At 45.5% G+C, this 21,596-nt stretch overlaps 1 protein-coding gene across 1 annotated transcript in view; it reads left to right on the top strand.

The window, feature by feature from the left end:
• NWD2 (NACHT and WD repeat domain containing 2) overlaps nt 1–13,594 on the top strand; it is a 181,199-nt gene extending 167,605 nt beyond the window's left edge. Inside the window, exons 6-7 of the mRNA XM_042934043.1 lie at nt 4,389–4,978; nt 9,662–13,594. Coding sequence (XP_042789977.1) covers nt 4,389–4,978; nt 9,662–13,594 — 4,523 coding nt within the window. The remainder of the gene's footprint in view (nt 1–4,388; nt 4,979–9,661) is intronic.
• Nucleotides 13,595–21,596: the final 8,002 nt, after the last annotated feature.

The raw sequence follows: 21,596 nt of genomic DNA, 5'->3' as shown, positions 1-21,596 counted from the left end.
GCGGGTAAGCCATTAGAGGTTGAGAAATAAAGAAGGCGGTGGCAGGATCTCATTTAACTTTAAAATAAAATAAAAATCTAAAATGAAAACCTTAAAATAAAAATGAGCAGAGACCCACTTGTCAGCCTTTCTCAGCCACAGAAAGGAGGCTTTATTTTTTAAAAAAAAATTTTTTTTTAACATTTATTTATTATTAAGGGACAGAGACAGAGCATGAACAGGGGAGGGGCAGAGAAAGAGGGAGGCACAGAATCCAAAGCAGGCCCCAGGCTCCGAGCTGTCAGCACAGAGCCCGACACGGGGCTTGAACATGCGAACCGTGTGATCATGACCTGAGCCGAAGTTGGACGCTTAACCGACTGAGCCACCCAGGCGCCCCAGGAGACTTTATTTTTAAAGGATGCACAGGAAGCCACAGATCGAAGGAATATGTCAGCTGTAGTTTCCAGGGGACAAACACAACTGGGTAAAAATAATCAGATATAGAACATTTATTTTTAAAACTGATAATGAAGAATTATTGAGGAAAAAGCAACGGCAGATGCGTTTGCAGGTTGGTTTTGTGAATGACGTGACAAAGAATCTATGAAAACCTAAAAGGCACTTGAAACCATTCTCTCTGTATACGTGTATTTCAAGCTTAGGGAAATTATAAGTATTTTTGAGAAATGCATTCTCTGGAAGCTATCAAAAATTAGGTCTGATTTTAGGTCTCTCTGAAAATATTTAAATTGGCCAGAATAAGTACTATCTTTAGAATGCACAGATTGACAAATATCCTTGTTCCTCTGGGATCTTTTTGATCCAATTTTGAGGCTCCAGTTCTTCATGTTTATCAAGAACAAAACCTGGTCCTAAAAATGTGCTGTAATGGAAGAAAATGCCCAGAGCAAAAGCCTTCCTATTCGTGATGTAAGAGATGCCAATTTGGGGAAGGCTTCCTCTTATTTAGGATCATACAGTTCAAGTATTTCACCAGCAAAAACTGTCCCCTAATTTTCTCTAAAGAACTCTGTCCATGTGGCCAACCATAGGAAGATGAATAACTTCATATTCATACTATGTAGTACAAACACTCCTTGTGGACTGTTCTCTGCTTGGAAGACATCTCTTAAAGATATGCATGCTTCTAACAATTTTATTTGTTTTATATTTCAAGCTCATTTTAAGACCATGTCTACACAAATAAGAATGGCCGGGGAAGTGTCGGTGTTTTGAAGGGGATATAGTAGATTAATATTTTCAGAAATGTTGGAATATGAATACTTGGTAGCATCTGGGAAGGTGAACTCTTTATATCTGAATGTAATTTTTCACACTCCCACTTTCTCCTTCATAAAATAACAGCAGAGGAAGAGAGATAAACTAGACCCCAACACAGTGTCCAACTATGAACATTAAAACTGAGTGGTCTCAGGGACAGTAGTTTTGGGGATTTATATCTCGTGAATGACAGTTGCCAGGGCTGGAACTCTCCTAATGTTATCTTCATCAGGTGCTGTGGCCTGTTAAACTTTAGGATATTTAGAAAAATGCAAAGACAGAAAACAAATATGGTGTTCCGGGAAGAATTTTCTGGGGAAATTTATAATATTTATAGGCAAATAAATATCAATAATTATTAATAAAAGTCCCCCCAAATCACAAGAATACACTTGGTTTCTAGAAATATATCTATGGAGTTTTCTTTGTCTCACGTGACTCACTTATTCAGGTGTATTTAGTAAGTCTATACCATCAACCAGGCATTCTTATGTACAGCCTCTTTTTTCCCCCCTGAGCCAAGCTTAGATGGGTTCTACCAACTTGGTTTGTCTCTATCTCTTCTTACAATCCCTTTATAATCAACACTCCAGATTGAAACATTCTTTCCATAGGAATGATAACAATGTCAGGTTACAGTTGATTTGTTTTCTGGGCCTCAGAGGTAACAGTGCGTATCTCTGGTTATCATCTGTTAGGTATACGTGCTATAGGTTGACATCTCCTTCCTCCTCATGACGCACAGAAGGTAGCACCTGGTTGATCCAGGGTGCCCCCCGGCATGTTACACAGATGGCCGGAAAAGAGGAGCCAAAGGCTCCTTCTGTAGGTTTCTTACAGCCTTCCTCATCTACATTACAGTAAGTTCTTACTCCCATAAAAAGAAGAGTAGATGTAGATTGTATAAGGTCCTTTAACAGGCCTCATTAACCAACTTGCTTGATCAAAACCCTTTGTATTATGTACTGAGGACCATAGCACAGCTCACTCCACACTGCTGGCTATAAACATATCTTTTTTACTTGAGTCATCGCTTCTGATTGATTGCTATCATTACTGAAAAAATTATCATGTGAGTTCCACAAAAAGGCACCACTTAAAAATACAGTTCCCGACTTCCTTCATAGTTACTGTATAGAATACATGTATGTTCTGGGTTTTGTTTGATGTTGGAGTTGTGGCCAGCAAGCACATTGAAATGTTTTCATTTTTTTTTTTTTTTTTTAGGTTTATCTATTTATTTTGAAAGAGAGAGAAAGCATGAGTGGGAGAGGGACAGAGGGAGAATCCCAAGCAGTCTCCACACTGTCAGTGCAGAGCCTGATGCAGGGCTCAAACTCATGAACTGTGAGAGATCATGACCTGAGCCAAAGTCAGATGCTTAATCGACTGAGCCACCAAGGCGTCCCAGAATATTTTCAGCTTCTGGCCACCCGCACCCTGCATATTCATGGCCCACCCCAAACCCCAATTCTTCCATCAGATCATAGCCTAGTAGTCACCTCCTTAAGGAAGACTTCCCTGATTCTCTAAGTAGGGTAGCCCTCCTAATGGTTTGCTCTTATTGTACCATATTATTCTCCTTCACAAGACTAAAAAAGTCATAAAACATTTCCTTGTGGGATTCAATGATTCAAGTCCACCAACCTCTACTAGACTGTAAACGCCATAATGGCTTTTTCTCTCATCATTGTCTATTTTCTCTCAACACTGTATCCTGAGCAGTTAGCAGCATACCTGGCACATAGTAGACACTCAGTTAAGACCAACTGGATGAAGGAAAGCAGAGGAGGGTGGGGAGGGAGCCAGTTTTAAAAGATTACTTGCCTCAAAGTTCCTTGCCATTGGTTTAATTATTTCATTTCTTTTTATTTTTCCTCCCTAAAATCATGCACAAGTGATGTTTTTGTTACTAATGCTCCAGTTTCAAATGTTGCTATGAGGCCTCAGTGATTTATAATGTGTATTTACTTGTAAGCATATTGTAAGCCATAACCCGGTTTATTTTCAAATAAATAAATGTACACACTAAGTCCCTTTTCTGTACCTGCTCCAATGGATATAATGGAATTTACAGTGATATGGGTAATTCATATTGATCAATAATCAGAACATGATTATATGCTGAACATGCTCTTATACTAGTATTTACACATACCTGTCTGGGGTACAATGCACCCCAAACACAATGGTGAAGCCACATTGGAAAGGAGACACTGACAAGCAAAAAGTAAACTGGATGTGTCATTTGGCCTCTTCCTCATTCCTGCCTGGCTCCAGCAGGTCCCTAGTCTTTGCTATTAGAACCCCTGAGGTCAGAGAAGCTGAACAGGAACTTAAAAGAATCAACCATAAACTTGGTACCCTTTCTTTTTCATGCTTATGTTCAACTTCTCTGGGAAGGCAATTAAATAATTTTAAGCAAAGCCCACAGTGTCCCGGTTTCCTGGCTGGTTTGTTTTTTTTTTCCCCCAGGTTTATTTATTTACTTATTTTTTTTTTAATTTTTTTTTTTTAACGTTTATTTTTGAGACAGAGAGAGACAGAGCATGAACAGGGGAGGGGCAGAGAGAGAGGGAGACACAGAATCTGAAACAGGCTCCAGGCTCTGAGCTGTCAGCACAGACCCTGACGCGGGGCTTGAACTCACGGACCGTGAGATCGTGACCTGAGCCGAAGTCAGACGCTTAACCGACCGAGCCACCCAGGCACCCCATTTTATTTACTTATTTTTGAGAGAGAGAGAGAGAGAGAGAGCGAGCACATGCACATGTGTGTGCGTGCAAGGGGGAGGGGCAAAGAGAGGGAGAGAAAGGAGCTGAAGCAGGCTCCACACTGCCAGCGCAGAGCCCGATGCAGGGCTTGAACTCACAGACTGTGAGACCATGGCCTGAGCTGAAGTCGGACGCTTAACCCACAGAGCCATCCAGGCGCCCCTAGGTTCCCAGCTGTTTAGGAAAAGGCAGATAGGAAATTAAGGAGTCAAGAGGGTAATCTACAGACAACTCTGCTCCACACTGCAAGCTAAACAGTCTCCCCCAGCGACTAAAGAGATAAGTACTGGGGGTGCAGGCCCACCGCTCCTTTGCTCTAGACAATAAACCCCGTGCCATGTTTTCTTTCAGCGATAGAGGACGAGTTTGACTTTGCTCTAGGAAAGCAAACTCCAGCATTCCTAAAGAAGTGTGTCTGCTACATTCGGAAAATTGCGAACATTGAACGTTTTGTGAAAATCCCAGAGATGGGAAAGTACATGGATATAACTGGAGCAGAACCAAGGATTATGCGGGACGCAGAAGCCCAAGAGAAGCTGATAAAACTCAGGGATGAATTTATTCCTACTATTGTTGCGTCATCTAATCTGAGAGTGTACACGTCGGTTACTCATTGCGACATGAAACTGGGATATTCCCAAGAAATAGAAAATCATTACATAGAAGGACTCGGTAAGCAATTTTATGAGGACATGATCGATATAATTCAGGCAACCGTTCAACAGAATTTTGACACCGAAACTGACACGCTCTACGATGAAATCCTCCAGCATTCGTCATTATGTAAGACATACGCCTCCTTCTACGAGTACAAATGTGAGTCTCTCAACATAGTGCATAAATATGTTCTTCCGAGCAAAACTGGGCCCATCAACCCTCTCGTCATATACGGCGGACCATGTACCGGGAAGACCCTCCTGCTGGCTGAGGTGGCAAAGAAGGTAAAAGCCTATTCTTTCACCTGCTTGTTTGTAACAATCTTTTACTTTGCAGAGAAGATGAGTTGATCACAGTCATTTCCATTTTCTGTGAATTTTTATTCGTCTTTGTGGAATGGATACTTCAGTGTCTCTCTTATGCTGGTGTAACAGTCAGAGTGAAAGAATAAGGCACATCGGGTGCAATTAGGCAACAGCTTTATTTTTTTCTCTCTTTGGTCAAACTCATGTTGTGGGGCTCATTCCCATTTGGATGGAAACCAGGGCAGATCTCACAGCTCCTCTCAGCTCTATCACCACAGACAAGCCCTCCAGTCACTCTGGACACTGAGTCATTCTCAGTTCAGAAATTAAATATGTCCAGTCTAAGGTGATAATTAAAACTTGAGTTTATATTTCTCTCCCGCAGCTGGGGCTCACTGTAAGCATGGCACCTGCTGTGGGAAGTGGGGATGTGATTGTCTTCTCCTTCTTTCACCACATAGTACTTCTTCCCCTCCATCCCTAACCTCAAGCACTAGACCCTTGTAGGGCTGTGACTCCTATAGGGTTGTGGCTTCGGGGATATAGGAAAGGTAAGGTGGCCAGAAAGTTCTTACGTGAACAGTAGTGTTCTGAATATTGGGTTCCACCCTCTCTAGTCTTGGCAGGTGCTTACAAAGCTGCCTCCTATTTCTTCTGAGGCCTTTTTCTAGTTTCCTGGATGTCCTTTCCCTCCCACATCCCTTGACCTGTACTCGCTGAGCATCTTACCTACAGTTCCCTAAACACAGGATGATGCATTTTTTTTTCCAGCTGGTCACTTCCATGGCTCCTGGACATGCAGCCACACTTCTAATACCTTTCTGCCAAGGTCCATGGCCCAGTAAGCTCCCTTGGACAGGACCTGGGGCAAACATAACCAACCAAAACTTCTGTCAGCTCAGTCTTGCCAGTGGCCCATATCTGACCCATGTGGGACACGCAGGTACTTTTCGCCCTGTGAAACTCCAGTTGCAATACAGCAGCTCTCCATCACTCCTCCATCCCAGCAGCTAGCCAGTCTTGTCGGTCAACCTCCATATTTCTCAGGCATCTGATGACATCTGTCTCCCCAGCTCTGGGGGACACCCCATAAGTGGTCCATCACTGCCCCTTTCCCTGGGCGAGAAGTGGGGACATCTCTCAGCCCTCCCCTTTGGGACTGAGTGGTCATAGATATGCCCCCCAGCACCCTAACCTCCAGTGTTTTTCTTGGCCTCTTGAAACGCCTCTTTAGGCTGAAGGTGAGTAGTCCACTAAAGGCAGCAAAACTGGTTTTCACAAGTCCCTTACAAATCTTGCATGATGGTCTGGAACCTCACTCTGGAATGCGGTGTCTATTGTCTTGGCATGTCAGTCTAAACTGGATGAAACTAGTTCCATTTTGAGCTCCTGTGCACTTGCTCTCCAAGCCTGATGGTCTACGTTATCCTGGCATTACTTCAGCATCCCTATACTGTCGTTCCTGTGGTTACTCTCCCGAGAACACAGCTTCCTTCACCTTCACAAAACACCCTTGTCATCTGTCACATGCTACACAATCTCAGGCAGGTCATCTTGAGGACAAGAGCGGGGACAGTTGTGTTCCAACTTATATCGAGATTAGGTTCCTGAGTAAGCACGCTGGCAAAAATCAGGTGCATAAGCTTACTCTTAAAAAGTCCTCAGGAGGAGCGCCTGGGTGGCTCAGTGGTTTAAGTGTCCAACTCTTGACTTGGGCTCAGGACATGATCTCAGATGAGATCGAGCCCTGAGTCAGGCTCCCGCTCACAGCATGGCACCTGCTAAGGGTTCTCTTTCTCCCTCTCCCAGCTCATCCGCACGCGCCCTCTCAATCTCTCTCTCTCAAAATAAATGAACATTTTTTTAAAAGCCCTTAAGGAAGTTAATTTGCCATTTCTTAATATGCCAAGCCCAGCTGCTGGTTTTTCCTCTAGCGTTAAATAACATAGTTCTTTTCTAATTGAATACCAAAAGCAGTGGCAGGCTTGCATTTAAGACCCATGCTGTGTCAAAGTAAGTTTTGTGTGCGTGTATGTTTGAATACTAATTTGTATGTGAACCTTCAAACTTTAGAGTTGTTCCAAGTAAGCAAGACAGCAACGCTATGAGGAGCACATAAGAGCTGAAATCCAAGGAGAAAACAACCATGCACACCATTTCACGTTCACTTGAGGGCTCTTTTACTCTGGAAGAGGGAAGGGTGAGGTGGTTGAAGGGACAAATGTTGTTGGACTCGACTATATTAAATGTGCATGGGATGCAACTGTTCGTGCTGTAGCCCAGGAGGTAAAGAACTGTGAAGGATGTGCTGATGAGCCTGTAGAGATAAACAGTCCCCCCAGGGGCAGAGTGTGGTGACAGTTGAGTTGGTCAACTTGAGAAATGTCTTGTTTTGTTTTTAATGTTTATTTATTTTTGAGAGAGAGAGAGAGAGAGCAAGTAGGGCAGGGGCAGAAAGAGAGGAGACACAGAATCCAAAGCAGGCTCCAGGCTCTGAGCTGTCAGCACAGAGCACGATGCAAGACTTGAACCCACGAACCACAAGACCATGACCTGAGCCAAAGTTGGACACTAAACCAACTGCACCACCCAGGTGCCCCGAGAAATGGTTTTCTGAGCTCTCATTCTTCTGGACGTTTTGTTCAGCCACCAGTGTGTCTACTCACAGTCCAGGACCCTGGTGCCACAAGAAGCCTTACCTGTTTCTACGTCCACTGCCTCTGCTCCACTCGCCTCTCTCCTGGGGAATGTCTGTCCCGCCGATGACAACCTGTGCTCTCTTTGTGACTTCATGTCCCTTGTCAGGATGCAGACAGACATCTTGTGTTTATCTCGAGATTATCTCCTACATGCCTAACATTTCCATGGACACAAGCTCATGATCAGAGAGGCACTCTCTACAGATATCATACTCTCAACAACGCATGACTAGCAGGAGAGAGGACAATGCACATAATCATCATAAGCAATCCACGGAGGGACAAAATACTGCGTTCTCTGATTTGCCACTGAAGGACAGTTGTAGTAGGACGGCAGGATTATCTTCTTCCATATCAACCTCAAAGGTTGGGGCTAAACAATAAGCTGCTTCTTTTCCTGAATAGCTCATGCTGAAACTGACATCCTTACTTTTTTCCAAACTTACTCATACCTTAACCTGAACTAGATCTTTTTTTTCCCCCCTAAATTTATTTATTTATTTTGAGACAGAGAAAGAGAGCGCAAGTAGGGGAGGGGCAGAGAGAGAGGGAGAGGGAGAGAATCCCAAGCAGGCTCCGCACTATCACTGCACAGCCCACAGAGCTGGGTGTGGGGCTCAAACTCATGACATCATGACCCGGAGCTGAAGTCGGACGCTTAACTGACTGAACCACCCAGGTGCCTTGAACTATATATCTGGAGGAACCAAGTTTCATACACTTACTTACTCATTTATAAAATATGTTTCCTAAGGAGTATCCTTGGTAAATTCCAAGGGTTACTAAAAGACATTATTTCCCTAAAAATAGACTTTGGAATCTGTTTTACACTTTGATCATATCCCTTCTTGTCTTTGCCTTGCCAGACAGAGAAATACTAAACTTAGCAGCCCCTTTATATATGTTATCTCCTTAACTCTACAATTTCAAGAGAAAAAAAATAAATAACTCCAGCTTTGTCTCTTGGTAACCATTTAACTCTGAGCAAGTCATTTCTACAGTCTGGGCCTCAGTTTACTCTGCTGTAAAATGATACTATAATCCATCTATCCTACAGTGACAGAATGCTAGGGCTGATAACTGACTGTTTATATATATGGTAAGCTGTCTGTTATAAAAATGCAAAATTTAACAAAATTTTAGCCAGCATTATATAGATTTGTTTTAATGTTTATTATTTGAGAAAGAGACAGAGAGCAAGCAAGGGAGGGGCAGAGAGGGAGGCAGACACAGAATCGGAAGCAGGCTCCAGGCTCTGAGCTGCCAACACAGAGCCTGACACGGGGCTCAAACCCACACACCGCGAGATCATGACCTGAGCTGAAGCCGGCCGCCCAACTGACCGAGCCACCCAGGCGCCCCTATATAGATTTTTATGACAGTGATAAATAATCATAAAGATGACCCTGTATCTCTGAATCATACAAGATTATATTCAGTATCTTAGTATTATTTTTACTGCATTCTAATTAACTAGGAATTTGATCAGCCATACGTGATCTCAATTAATGAAAATATCTGATGCAATATAATGTGCAAATCACTACTTAATCTATTCATTGAACAAATACTAAGCACCTACTGTGTGCCAACAACCATTCCAGGAAATAGGATTCAGTGATGAAAAACTGACCATACTGGATATGCAGATTTTGTTTGTGAAATACTTTGTAACTTTTAGAATACAAGCTAAGTGCTGCCTTGTGATTGAATAATACTTTTATCACTATTTTATTACCTTCAGTACAGTGATCCTGAGGGTCTCACCTATAGATTTTAGTGCATGAGCTTTGTGACAGCTCTTTGATCTTCTCAGAAGGTCTCCTGGTTCTAAGCCACTCTCTGCATGGTCAGGGTTACCAGCAGTCTGACCTCTGGAGAGAGGAAATGCTGTTGTACGTGTTTTACGTGTACATATATGTGAATATATATTACCATTCTAAACACTACCTTTACGTTTTAGGCTTATGGCTGGCTACATGAAGACACAGGACCAGAATCTGACCCAGTAGTCGTCGTGAGATTTCTAGGAACCACAGACATGAGTACTGACCTTAAGACTCTCCTTCTAAGCGTTTGTGAACAATTGGCAGTTAACTACCGGTGTCTGGTTCAAAGCTATCCTAAGAAAATCCATGACCTTCGTGACTTATTTATCAACCTTTTGAATGAGTCTTCATTGCAGAGACCTCTAGTAATAATATTCGATGCCCTAGAGCAGCTCTCAGAGGGTGATGAGGCCAGGAAGCTTTGGTGGCTCCCAGCTCACCTTCCCCGCTTTGTTCGAATAGTCCTGTCCACACTGCCCAATAGACATGGAATCTTACAGAAACTGAGGTGCCTTATCCACGAAGAAGCCAACTACATCGAGCTGATTCCCCGGGACAGGAAGATGTGCAGCCAGGTCCTCAAACACCAGCTGCTGCGGGTCAAAAGGAAGGTCACATCAGGCCAGCAGATTTATGTGAACAACGCATTCTCCAAGTGCACGCTGCCCATGTTTGTGAACCTGACCTTCAGGGAGGTGAGGCATTGGAGATCTCATAAAGACGTCGATGAATCCTCCCTCTGTGTCACCGTTCATGAAAGTATTGAGCAGCTATTCTGGTCCTTGGAAAAGAAGTGTGGTCAGAAACTGGTCTCTAGGGCTCTTGGTTACATCACCATGGCCAAAATGGGTTTGAGTGAAATGGAACTGGAGGATGTGTTGGCCCTAGACAACAGTGTCATGAATGAGCTCAATGAGAACGCTAGGCCCAGCAATCCCCTGAGAGTACCTTATCTGTACATCGCGAGGCTCAAGGAAGGTCTCAGCGGATACTTGATAGAAAGACACGTGAAGAACGTCACACTCCTGGTCTGGGCCAACAGACACCTGCAGCTCATAGCCCAGAAGTTGTATCTGCAGGACGACAGTGACCTGCGTGAAATGCACACCATCCTGGCAGACTACTTCCTGGGAGTCTGGTCAGGGGGCAGGAGGAAAGCTTTCTGCCTCGAAGACCCCTACTTGAATGGCTGCCTTGACTTGGAGAGCAGAAGCCTGCTGGAGGAAGAAAAGCACTTCATGGAACAGGCCTCCTTTGACAGACAGGCTCCAGACCAGCCCTGGGTTTTCCAGTGTAATCCCCTGGAGCCGGACATCTTTTTCGTCAATCATCGGAAAATGTCTGAGCTCTTGCACCACCTGACAAGGTGTGGAAAAACCGAAGACCTGCTTTACGGAATCATCATGAACTTCAGCTGGCTTTACACCATGATCAAAATCGGCCAGTTCGACAAAGTGCTTTCAGACATCGAGCTGGCTTACACCTACTCTCAAGAGAAGGAGCTGAAGTTCCTGGCGAGCACTCTCCGTGGCATCAAAAACAAGGTCACTGCATTTCCGGGCTCCCTTTCAGCAGAGCTTCAGCAAAGACTGCTGCCTGTCGTGAGTTCCCTGCCCAAACTTAGACACCTCCTTTTAGAATGTGACAAAGACGGGCCCAAATATTGCTCCATTGTGCCGTTACATTCATCCATGGACGTGACATATAGCCCGGAGCGTCTTCCTTTGTCATCTAGTCACCTGCATGTCACCGAGATTCTGCCCACCTGTAACCCGAGTACTGTCCTTGCAGCTTTAGAAAATGGTTCCATCAGCACGTGGGATGTGGAAACTCGTCAGCTGCTCAGGCAAATCACCACAGCCCAGTCTGTCATCCTGGGCATGAAACTCACCAGTGACGAGAAGTATCTTGTGGTGGCTACGACAAATAACACCTTGTTGGTTTATGACAATGTGAATTCTTGTCTTCTGTCTGAAGTGGAAATCAAAGGGACCAAGCACGGAAGCGGCTCCACCTACATCAATGGATTTACCCTGTCGGTCAACCACGCCCTTGCGTGGCTTGAAGCCAGCAAAGATGTCACTGTCATCGATCTGCTCTACGGATGGCCCCTTTACCAGTTCCACTGCTGGTACGAAGTGACCTGTGTCCAGTGCTCTCTGGATGGCATGTATGCTTTCTGTGGACAGTACCTGAACACCACTACCATATTTCATTTAGGGAGTGGAGAAAAGTTATGTACAGTGACATCTGAATTTTCGGGTGGGTTTGTGAAGTTTCTTCTTATCTTGGACACAGCTCAAGAAATGGTAATGGTAGATAGTGAGGGAAGCCTTTCTGTTTGGAATACTGAGGACATTTCCAGTCCCCAGCTGACTGACGACTTTGACTGCAGAAGAGAAGACAGCGAGGTGGTCAGCATTGAACTTTCAGAGGACCAAAACGCAATTCTGATCTGTAAAGCCCTCAGCATCGAGCTCTTAGATACTGGCATGTGGAAGGTGGCTGAAAAGTTCAGAGCTAAGCACAATGAACGCTTTATATCTGCCGTGCTGTCCAAGAATGGAGACTGCATCATCGCGACCATGGAAAATACCTCAGCTGTGTTTTTTTGGAGGCGGGACACGGGACAATGTATGGCAAGCTTACAGGAAATCTCAGGGACCATCGTCAAGTTGGTGAAATCTAGTCACCACAACATGCTGCTATCTTTATCAACCAGTGGTGTTCTTTCCATCTGGGATATAGATATAATCACGGCTATGTCCAACATAGATAAGACTGGGAAGCCCATCCAAAGCCTGGTGTTACCTGCTAGAGGGGAAATCATTTATTCCCTCGATGGCTCTGATTGTGTCCATAAGTGGAATTTCAGCAGTGGGTTCCTTGAAGCAGTGTTTAAGCATGAAGGAATAGTCGAACACTGCGTGTTGACATCCTCTGGAGATGTAATGGTGACCTCAGATGACAAAAGCAGCCAGTATGTCTGGCACACCAGCAGTGGCGAAAACCTCTTCCGAATTAACGGGCAGAGAATATCTCAGCTGCTAATTACACACAATGACCAGTTTGTGGTCTCCCTGTGTGAGGAAAATGCCTCCAGGGTTTGGAGACTGGCCACAGGCCACAGGGTCTGCAACATTTTGACCACTTTGCAGAATGCCTTTATCACCTCAGCAAATACCTTCGTGGTGGGAATGACCAAAAGCAAAGTGCTGGCGGTCAGTCTCTGGACCGGAAGCATCACCAAGAAATTTTGTTGTGAAGATGGCACGACCATTGTAAGTTTTAAATTGATCCCTGACTGTCCTGACATCATTGTGTTTATCACATCGGCCGAGACCGTGAATATCTGGAGTCTGACCGATGAGGTGATCTGTCGCCGTGTGCAGCTTCCCAACAACTTCTTGAAAAATCTGGAGGATTTCGAAATTTCTCCCAACGGAAAGCTAGGCATTATATCCAGGGGAGACGATAATATCAACGTACTGGATTTGCACAGCGGTAAGTTACGGGTGGTTCACGCCTCTGGGGTCATCTGGCGGCAAAGGCTGTCTCGAGATGGTCGCTACCTGGTATACATTTGTTTCCGAAACGGGGAGGAAGAGGACGAGAACGGCGTGATATCCAGTTTGATTGTAATGAGACTGGCTGACGGCAAAATTATCGGTGCTTGTTCCCTTTACAAAACGCCAACTTTTCTTGCCCTCTCACAGAGGCACCTGAACATCATAGTGGGTTTTGACGATGGCAGTATAGGGATATACACGGTGGTCGACCGTGTGGATGCTGCACTGAAAATCAAGATCGCCACGTCAAATAGCAGGCAGATTTTCAACAACGCGACACAGGCCTCCCGGCCGAAGTGTGGCAGTTACTGTTTCAAAGTGTCTGTGGATTGCTTATGGAGAGAGTCTACTGAGGTCTTTGCCAGAGACAGTCCCATCACGGTGAGCGACTCCAGTGAGCCCAGGGAGGCGACACCCTCCAAGAAACACAATCCCTGCTGTGACCGCGGGTGCTCCGCCCTGGAATCCAGGGGCCACAGCTATGCCCCCGACAACTGACAGAACGCTTTTCCTGCTCAGCAGACATGAACGATACACATACAAAAGGGGGGGGGGGGGAAAGTATCTTCTGTATCCCAAATGATAAACTACTCATTTCTTGAAAGACAGGACAGATACTGAAGTTCCAGTGTTAACGTGCTTGACAAAGGCACAGAAATGTGGAACTGGTTTGGAGTTTGCTCTTCTTTTTTTTTGGGGGGGGGGGGGGGGGGGTGTCAAAATTAATCCGGGAATGAAGTCTTGACCGAGAATGTCTCAAAATGGTGTTTAATCGGCTACATCAACTGAAAGTCAGGGGAATATTTTTTAAATCAGCTCTGTGGGAAGCAGCCGCAGAACCCACACCACGGGTTCAGATGACAGAGGCTAGAACTATAAACAGACTGCTCAGACTGGGGTTAGTTCTACAGAAATCACTGGGAGCTGTGAACGTAACGATTGTGTGGCCGTAAGTAAACAGAGCCTTAATCTCTCCTTACATTTTACCAGCCTGACAACTGTGTAAACCCAGTCTACGGATGGGAGGTCAGAGGTGCAAAATAACGTAACAAAACGCCCCCAGTGTACTCCCAGTGTCCCAAGGGAAAGGCCGTGAAACGTGGGGCCACAAATTGTACTGAGCACGAGAGCTAAGTTAACCACTATCCTAGGGCTACCGAACACGCAGAGTCGGTCTTCGTTAAGACACAGCTGGGACAGTTGCACGCAAGGGCTTCCCTGTCATGGAACATTAACGATTTTTAAACGACTTCCTGGGCTGCAGGAGAACACACTGAATACGGACGCGCCATCTTCTCGTGTCTTTTTGGAATGACTATTTGTGCCAGGTGTAAAGAGGAATTACAGAGAGGGCATCACAGATTGGGTCAAGACATCTGTTCATTTCCATCCTTGGACTAACACAAGCCTGTGCTGCTCGGTTAGTTCTATGGAAGCATACACTAGTTCCTAAATCCCTGCAGTAAATCCTACCAGAAAGAAAGCTTTCTCGACACGCCGTCTTATGAAACACTGATGACATTTGCCTTATTCTTACTCCTCCTCTTTCCTGTGTAAAACGCAGATAGATGACCAAATACTCGGGGACAACTGAATATGCCTGTCTTTGTGCTAAAATATTCCATAAATCTTAAGGGTGTCCAGAAGTTCCTGATTGTCCCTGTTTGTAATCACTTTCTTACTTCCCCACACTCTATGTATGCTTCTCCCTCTGTCAGCCTTTTTCTGCTCAAGGGCTCTTTGGGGCTCTTTTATAATCGCACCCATTCAAAGCAGAAGCTGTGAAATGGTATCAAACACTTTTTAAACACGACTTCACTTATTTAAAAGAAAATAATCACGTCTCCAAAGAGGGAAAGTGATTTTCTTCCTTCCATATCCTCCACGTGGCATGTCCTCGGACGACTGTGCGAAGGGTGTCTGTCAGTAGCGGGGGTCTGGTTTGGCTCGGAAGTGACAGCAGTGACGCGTGTCAGCAGGATAATGGCCAAGGAAACGATGCGCTGTCAGCCCAGCTCTACCAGGAACTCGCCGAGTATGCCTAGACAGATCTTTAGCCTCTCTGCTATACCGTTTTTGTAAATGGCAAAACAAAGGTAGTGATAGCTTCTGCTCTAGTCGTTATATAAGGAATGGTGAGGACCAGTGTGAGAAAAAAAGGTAGGGACGTCTTGACTGTTTTTGCTAGTGGGAGAAGCAGTGATCTGATCCACAGGGAATCCAAGCTCATTGCATTTCACTTTGGAAAGCAGTTTGACACATAAGCATACAGAGATGGGATTCAGATATAAACACCCTACTCCGTGGTGAAAGACTTTTTTTCAGTATATTCCTCCTGGTCTAGCTACCAGCCAGAAAGGGGGTAGCCCAGAGAAGGCCCAGTCCACGTAGAAATCACCTGAAGTTGATTATATGAGTCAATTGCCTTCTGAGGCAACACATTCCTATTCCTGTCATGATCAGTTGGACCGCCATGCCACACATTTCTAAGAATTAAATGCCTAGATGGATTAAATGTAGTGTGTGAATATTCTATGTAACAGCCAATAGAGTTTAACAAGTGACTTGAATGATTTTTCCTACCTTGTTTGCAACTGATAGCTCATATTGAATGTTTTTATGTAAACTTTGTATTGTTGGGAAGAATTACCCAATCAGAGATTTATATTTTCATAAATGTTACATTTAGTTAAATTTTATTACAGAGTTGTTACAATAGAAAATTATTGCGGTCTTCAAACAATGTACAGTCTTGTGTATGTATTGTTTGTATGAATAAAAAGATAAACTACTTAGATTTGTGTGGAGTTTTTCTTCCCCAACTTTGGCAAGGGTAGAGATTGTCAATAATTTTTTTAAACATTTTTTTATGTTTATTTATTTTTGAGAGAGAGAGAGCAAGAGAGAGAGCGCAGGTGGGGGAGGGGCAGAGAGAGAGGGAGACACAGAATCTGAAGCAGGCTCCAGGCTCTGAGCTGTCAGCACAGACTTGGGGCTCGACTCTGAGCCCGACTTGGGGCTCGAACTCAAGACCTGCGAGATCATGACCTGAGCCAAAGTCAGACGCTTAACCGACTGAGCCATCCAGGTGCCCCCAGTAGTAATTTTTCATGGTTACTGTATACCAGATGCTATTTTTGGAGCTCGGTATGTACTAAGCCATCTCCACAATGGCCTTATGATGTAGGTAGAGTTACTATTCTAAATTCACAGATGTAAAAACCTAGAAACAGAGATCCAGGGGGAATAGCTGAATAGGATGTCAATATAACATCAGTGTTTACTTTTCCAAAGCACACAAAGTATAGCATTGAGTATCCAGTAGGCACTGACGGATTATGACCTATAACATATTTTCTGACTTGCAGATTAGAGACCAGGCTAGGCTCTGAAGGTCACTGGAAGTTTCTGAAAACTCCCAGGACTTTCAGGTATACCACAATTGTTGATGTACTCATTCAGCAAATAGTTATTCGGTCATGGCATTTTGCAAAGGTTAGTAAAGTAGCCTGTGCCTTCTAAGATTTCACAGTCTTAACAGAAAAACAAAAAGATTCTATGGGCAAGTGCAAGGACAGTGTGCTTCCTCCTGGGGCCTGGAGCAGAGGTGGGAAGAAGGATAACTAAGGAGTTGTCCCACTCATAAACTGCCTCCAGGTGAGAGGGCGGGACCAAGGGGGAGCCTTCCCAAATGTACCTTTTTCCGTTTCTTGCCTCTTGGAACTGAGAATCCCCTCTCGCACACACACAGACACACACAAAAATTTTTTTAAACAAGTTAGCAATGATGAGCTTAAGTGATGATAAGTAGGGAATAATCAGATGAAACTCTGTGTCTAGTTTCATGAAACAATCATTCTTAGAGAAACTTAAAATCAAGGCATTAGGGAAAAAATTAAGAAATTACCTATTGGGTTTCATCTTCATGTAGCTTAGACATTTCTGTTTAGAATTTAGCCGCCTCGAGGGGCACCTGGGTGGCTCAGTCAGTTAAGCATCCCACTCTTGATTTCTGCTCAGGTGGTGGTCTTGTGGTTTGTGAGATCGAGCCCCACGTCAGCCTCTGTGCGGAGCATGGAGCCCACTTGGGATTCTCTCTCTCCCTCTCTCTCTGCCTCTCCCCTGCTTGTGGTCTCTCTCTCTCAAAATAAATAAGTAAACATTAAAAAAAATTGCCCCCTTCAAAAACTCTCCCAATTCCACTACCCATGGTGGGAATTCCTTCTTGGATTCTGATCTAAATCCTTTAAGTTGAAGATTACACCTGTTCTTTCAGTTTTGAGAAAATGTACAGGAGTTGGCTATCGTTTTCATAAAAGCATTTCATATACATGCAGTTTGCTGTTCAACAAACTGAAGCATCTTCTTTCCCAGGGTCAAGGACACAACAAATATTGTGTGTTCGCTTTGTCCAAGACATTATGCTTATGCCCCAGGATGATTTGAAAATGAGTCCTGCACAACCCCTGCCCTCCAGAATCCTACAATCTAAAGGAGACACAACTAAATTAGATGTAAGACAGACTGTGATAAACTGAATGGCAGGTGTTGAGAACACACTGCAGAGGAGCAATGAACTTGAACTGGGAACTTGAAAAAGGATGGCTGAGAGGAGGTGACAGCGGAGGCTTGAAGGATAAACAGGACTTAGCTGTCAGAATGTCAAAAAGACATTTCAGGGGAGGGAATCTGTGTGAGCAAAAAAAGGAAGACAGGAAGAGTCAACATATACTGTGGGTGACTTCAGATGCTACGTTGGCTTTTTAAACTTTACTCTGGAGGTGCCTGGCTGGCTCATTGGGTAGGGCATGCAACTCTTAATCTTGGGGTTGGGAGTTCAAGCCCCATGTTGGGCACAGAGCTTATTTAAATAAAAACATACATCCACGAAATTGAACTTTATTCTGTAGCTCATAGGGAATTGTGGAAAAGGCTCTGAGACAGGGATAGGCCTGGATGAAATGGTATTTTAGAATGACTCAGGCAGTACGATGTCAGGTGTATCAGAGATGGAAGAGACCAGAAGCTGGGGACCAGTAAAGAAACTACTGCAATAATCTGGCAGAAAGTAGAAGATCTCGATCTTAGGACAGCAGCAGTGAGGACGCTAAGGGGAGGCATGATTTCAGGGCTTAACTGACAGAGCTACGTGACAGACAACGGAGAACACACATAATTCCAGCTCCAACTGAAACTGGGTGGACAGTAGAATTACAGATGTAAAATGAATAGGTTAGGAGACAAAAATGAAGGAAATACTAAAATAAAGGTGGACCTAGAGAGTTCAAAAGTAAAGACATCCATGCAGGCAACTGGAAAAGTGCTCTCCACCCAGTGGAGACACCAGAGCTAAAGGGAAAGAATCCAACCGTGACCTCTTTCCCAAAAGTCTAAAATGCATAAATATGGTGCTGTTCTGGGTTATAACGTAAGCCAATACCATAAACTTTTTTAAATTCTGGCTTTTTTTTAGAACAATGCTGACAAATTTAGAACTATATTGACAAATCCACTCAAATCAGTTTTTCCTTCTTTTTCTTTAAAATTTTTTGAATGTTTTTTATTTTTGAGAGAGAGAGGGAGACAGAGCGTGAACAGGGGAGGGGCAGAGAGAGACAGAGACAGAATCCGAAGCAGGCTCCAGGCTCTGTGCTGAGCTCTGAGCTGTCAGTACAGAGCCTGACGCAGCCTATGAACCATGAGATCATGACCTGAGCCACAGTCGGACACTTAGCGGACCGAGCCAGCCAGGCACCCCTGGTTTTTCTATCTTTCGCTACTCATCGGTTCGGAAGGATTTCTATGCCAGTGGAAACATGAACACACCTAAAATACTAACTGAATCATGGTATTTCACTTCCACAGACATCAAGAAACCAGAGGTTTTTTGCCTGTGTTTTTCACACGGATCCCCTCAGGCCTCCTCCATGAGGCATTCTACATGATCTGCATGGAGTACAGACGACTCGTGTATAGACACATGGGAGGGCTTTGTCTCAGTGTATCAATAGGACAAATTATGTAACACTGAATTAAGACAATCAATAACACCACCACTTCTGACTGTATAGAATCCCAGCCTGATAGATGAAGGTACCTGAGTCCCTTAGTGCAGTGGTTCTCAAACTAGAACGTCCATCATTTGTTAAAAGAAGATTTGTTTAAAAAAAAAAAAAAAAAAGGTTACTTCTTCACCCTCCCTATCCCCACCTATTTCAGAATCAGTATGTCTGGGGTAGAGCCCCAAAATTTGCATTTTTACTAGATTCCTCCAGATGAAGCTGATTCTGCTAGTCTGGGAACCAATCACACTCTGAAACCGAAGATAAATACCAATGGCTTTTTGGTCAGAACAAATTAACTGAGACATGTACCAATATTCTGTGGACAGTAAAGCGTCCACTAGACGTTGGGCATGAGGGTCCTCTATTATGACAACGCGTTTTATCAGAAAATAATGCAAAAGAGCATAGAACTTCTCTCTACATCTATCATTTTAAAGCATGTAGGTACTAGACAACTGGCAAGATTTTTAAAAATGAGCTTTCTCCCACAAATCCTGACATACGTGTAAATGGGGCAGGAATCACTGCAGTGGACACATTAACAACTAAGGACAGCATGTCCGTCTTTAAATAGTATTCCGTCCCGCTGCTTCTCCAGCATCCTATTGTATCCTGGCTCTCCCTGGACGGTTGGAAGAGGAGAGAAGAGGGTGAGCTAGGTGGCGCAGTTGCTTAACGCATTTTCCTGTCAAACCCAACTCCACTTGGGAGCACAGGTGAAAAGAATCTCCAAAACCTAAGTAGTTACTATTTTAAGGAAGAGCCCCCAGCTCTCCACCCACCTTAGGTGCACGCACTGCAACAAAGTACCGCGTGGAGCTCAGCAGGTGTGCACGCAGGGCTGCGGCCGCGGTGCCAAGAGCCCGGGAAAAGACAGGGAAGGGGGAAAGCGTGGCCTCGCCGAACTCCCACTTTGGTGTCCAGGGTGCAGGCGAGTGTGTGCAGCTTCCCTAGGAGTTACGTCGTGACAGCGTCCGCGCTGTGTGTCAGCCCATCATCTCTGATGGTGCAGGCAGGCGATAGTGCACACAGCGGGTCTCAGCGGATGAACCAGAACTGAGAAGGAAACAAACACACAAAAACACGGGGGTGAGGGGTACAGGTCTGTTTGCCAGGGGGTGCGCTTACGTGCACGTACGGATTCACAGGGGGCTCCTTTCTCTGTCCAGCGCGACAGAAAAGTAGGCACCGAGACGTTTCCCGGCACCGGCAGGCGGTGGGCACGCGCCCGGATCGTCGCGAGCGCCCGGGTTTGCTGCTTCCGCGCGCGGGGAGGGAGGGCCAGCCCGGCTCCGGGGGTCGGGGGGTCGAGCCGCCGGGGCCCCGCGCGGTCCGGGGCGCGCAGGTAAAGGGTTACGCGTGCCGGGGAGGCTCGCCCGCCGGCCGCGCCACGTGACGCGCCGGCCCAATGACGGCGCCGGGGCGGCCGCTGCGAGCGCGGCGGGCTCCGGGCGGCGCTGAGCCTCTGGCGTTTCCCGGCGCCGCCGCCCGAGGCCGGCGAAGCCATGGGCGCCCCGACCCCGACCCCGCCGCCGCCGCCGCCGCCGCCGCCGCCCGGCCCCAGGTAGGGACGGTCCCCCGCCCCGCGTGTCGGGCCCCGCCGCGGGCTTGCCTCCTGCCGACCTCGGCTTGGGGGCATTATTTCCCCGACTTCTCTCGCAGGTCGTTTTTATTTCTTTACTTCCTTCTGCCAGGGTGGAAAAAAAAAAAAATGGGGTGAGGCAATTCTCAGTTTGATTACTTCGGAAAAGTCACAGAATTCAACAAAGGCACGGGGAGGGAGGCGAAATCCAGCCCGGGGGTCGGGGAGGAGGAGGGAGAAGGGGAGGGGGCGGGAGCCGGCGGGACTTGAAAAAGTCCCCAAACTAAAGACCAGGACAGTTTGGAAAGCTTGGCATCTCGTTGGTGTATGAAACACTTTTGTTTTTAAATCCCTAACTAATGAACTTTCTACGGCGCCTGAGAACTTGAGTTGGAAAAACTGCAAGCGATTTTCCCCTTATTTCTAAGTGTCCCCTTCCCCCATTTTTAAGCATCGGAGCGTTTTCGAATAAAACGGAAATGGAGTGTTGGCCGCCGCTGTTTCTTTGAAACGTCCTTGGGTCCCAGGATTTGCTCCGGTTGGGGTGCTGGCGCCCTGGGCGGCGGTGAGAAGGGGTGGAGCGGGGAGGGTGCAGCTCTAGGAAGCCGCACGCTGTAAGAGCGTGCCAGGTGCAAACTGTTAAATGGTCACAAACTGTTTGCTGAATATTTAATAATTAGGCAGGCATCTCCCAGGGCGATGGCTTGGGTCTCACTTGACCTTGGCAGCCCTGATGAGGTGAGATTTTCACAAACCACCACTGAATAAGTTTTTTCAGTGATAGAAGACAAATTTCAAAATCAGTGGGACTTTTTTTTTTTTTTTTTTTACAGTCCCTCCAGGACTGTAATTA

The sequence above is a fragment of the Panthera leo genome, chromosome B1 (genome assembly GCF_018350215.1).
Source record: "Panthera leo isolate Ple1 chromosome B1, P.leo_Ple1_pat1.1, whole genome shotgun sequence".
Lineage (NCBI taxonomy): Eukaryota > Metazoa > Chordata > Mammalia > Carnivora > Felidae > Panthera > Panthera leo.
This window is presented reverse-complemented; position numbering and strand designations above follow the sequence as displayed.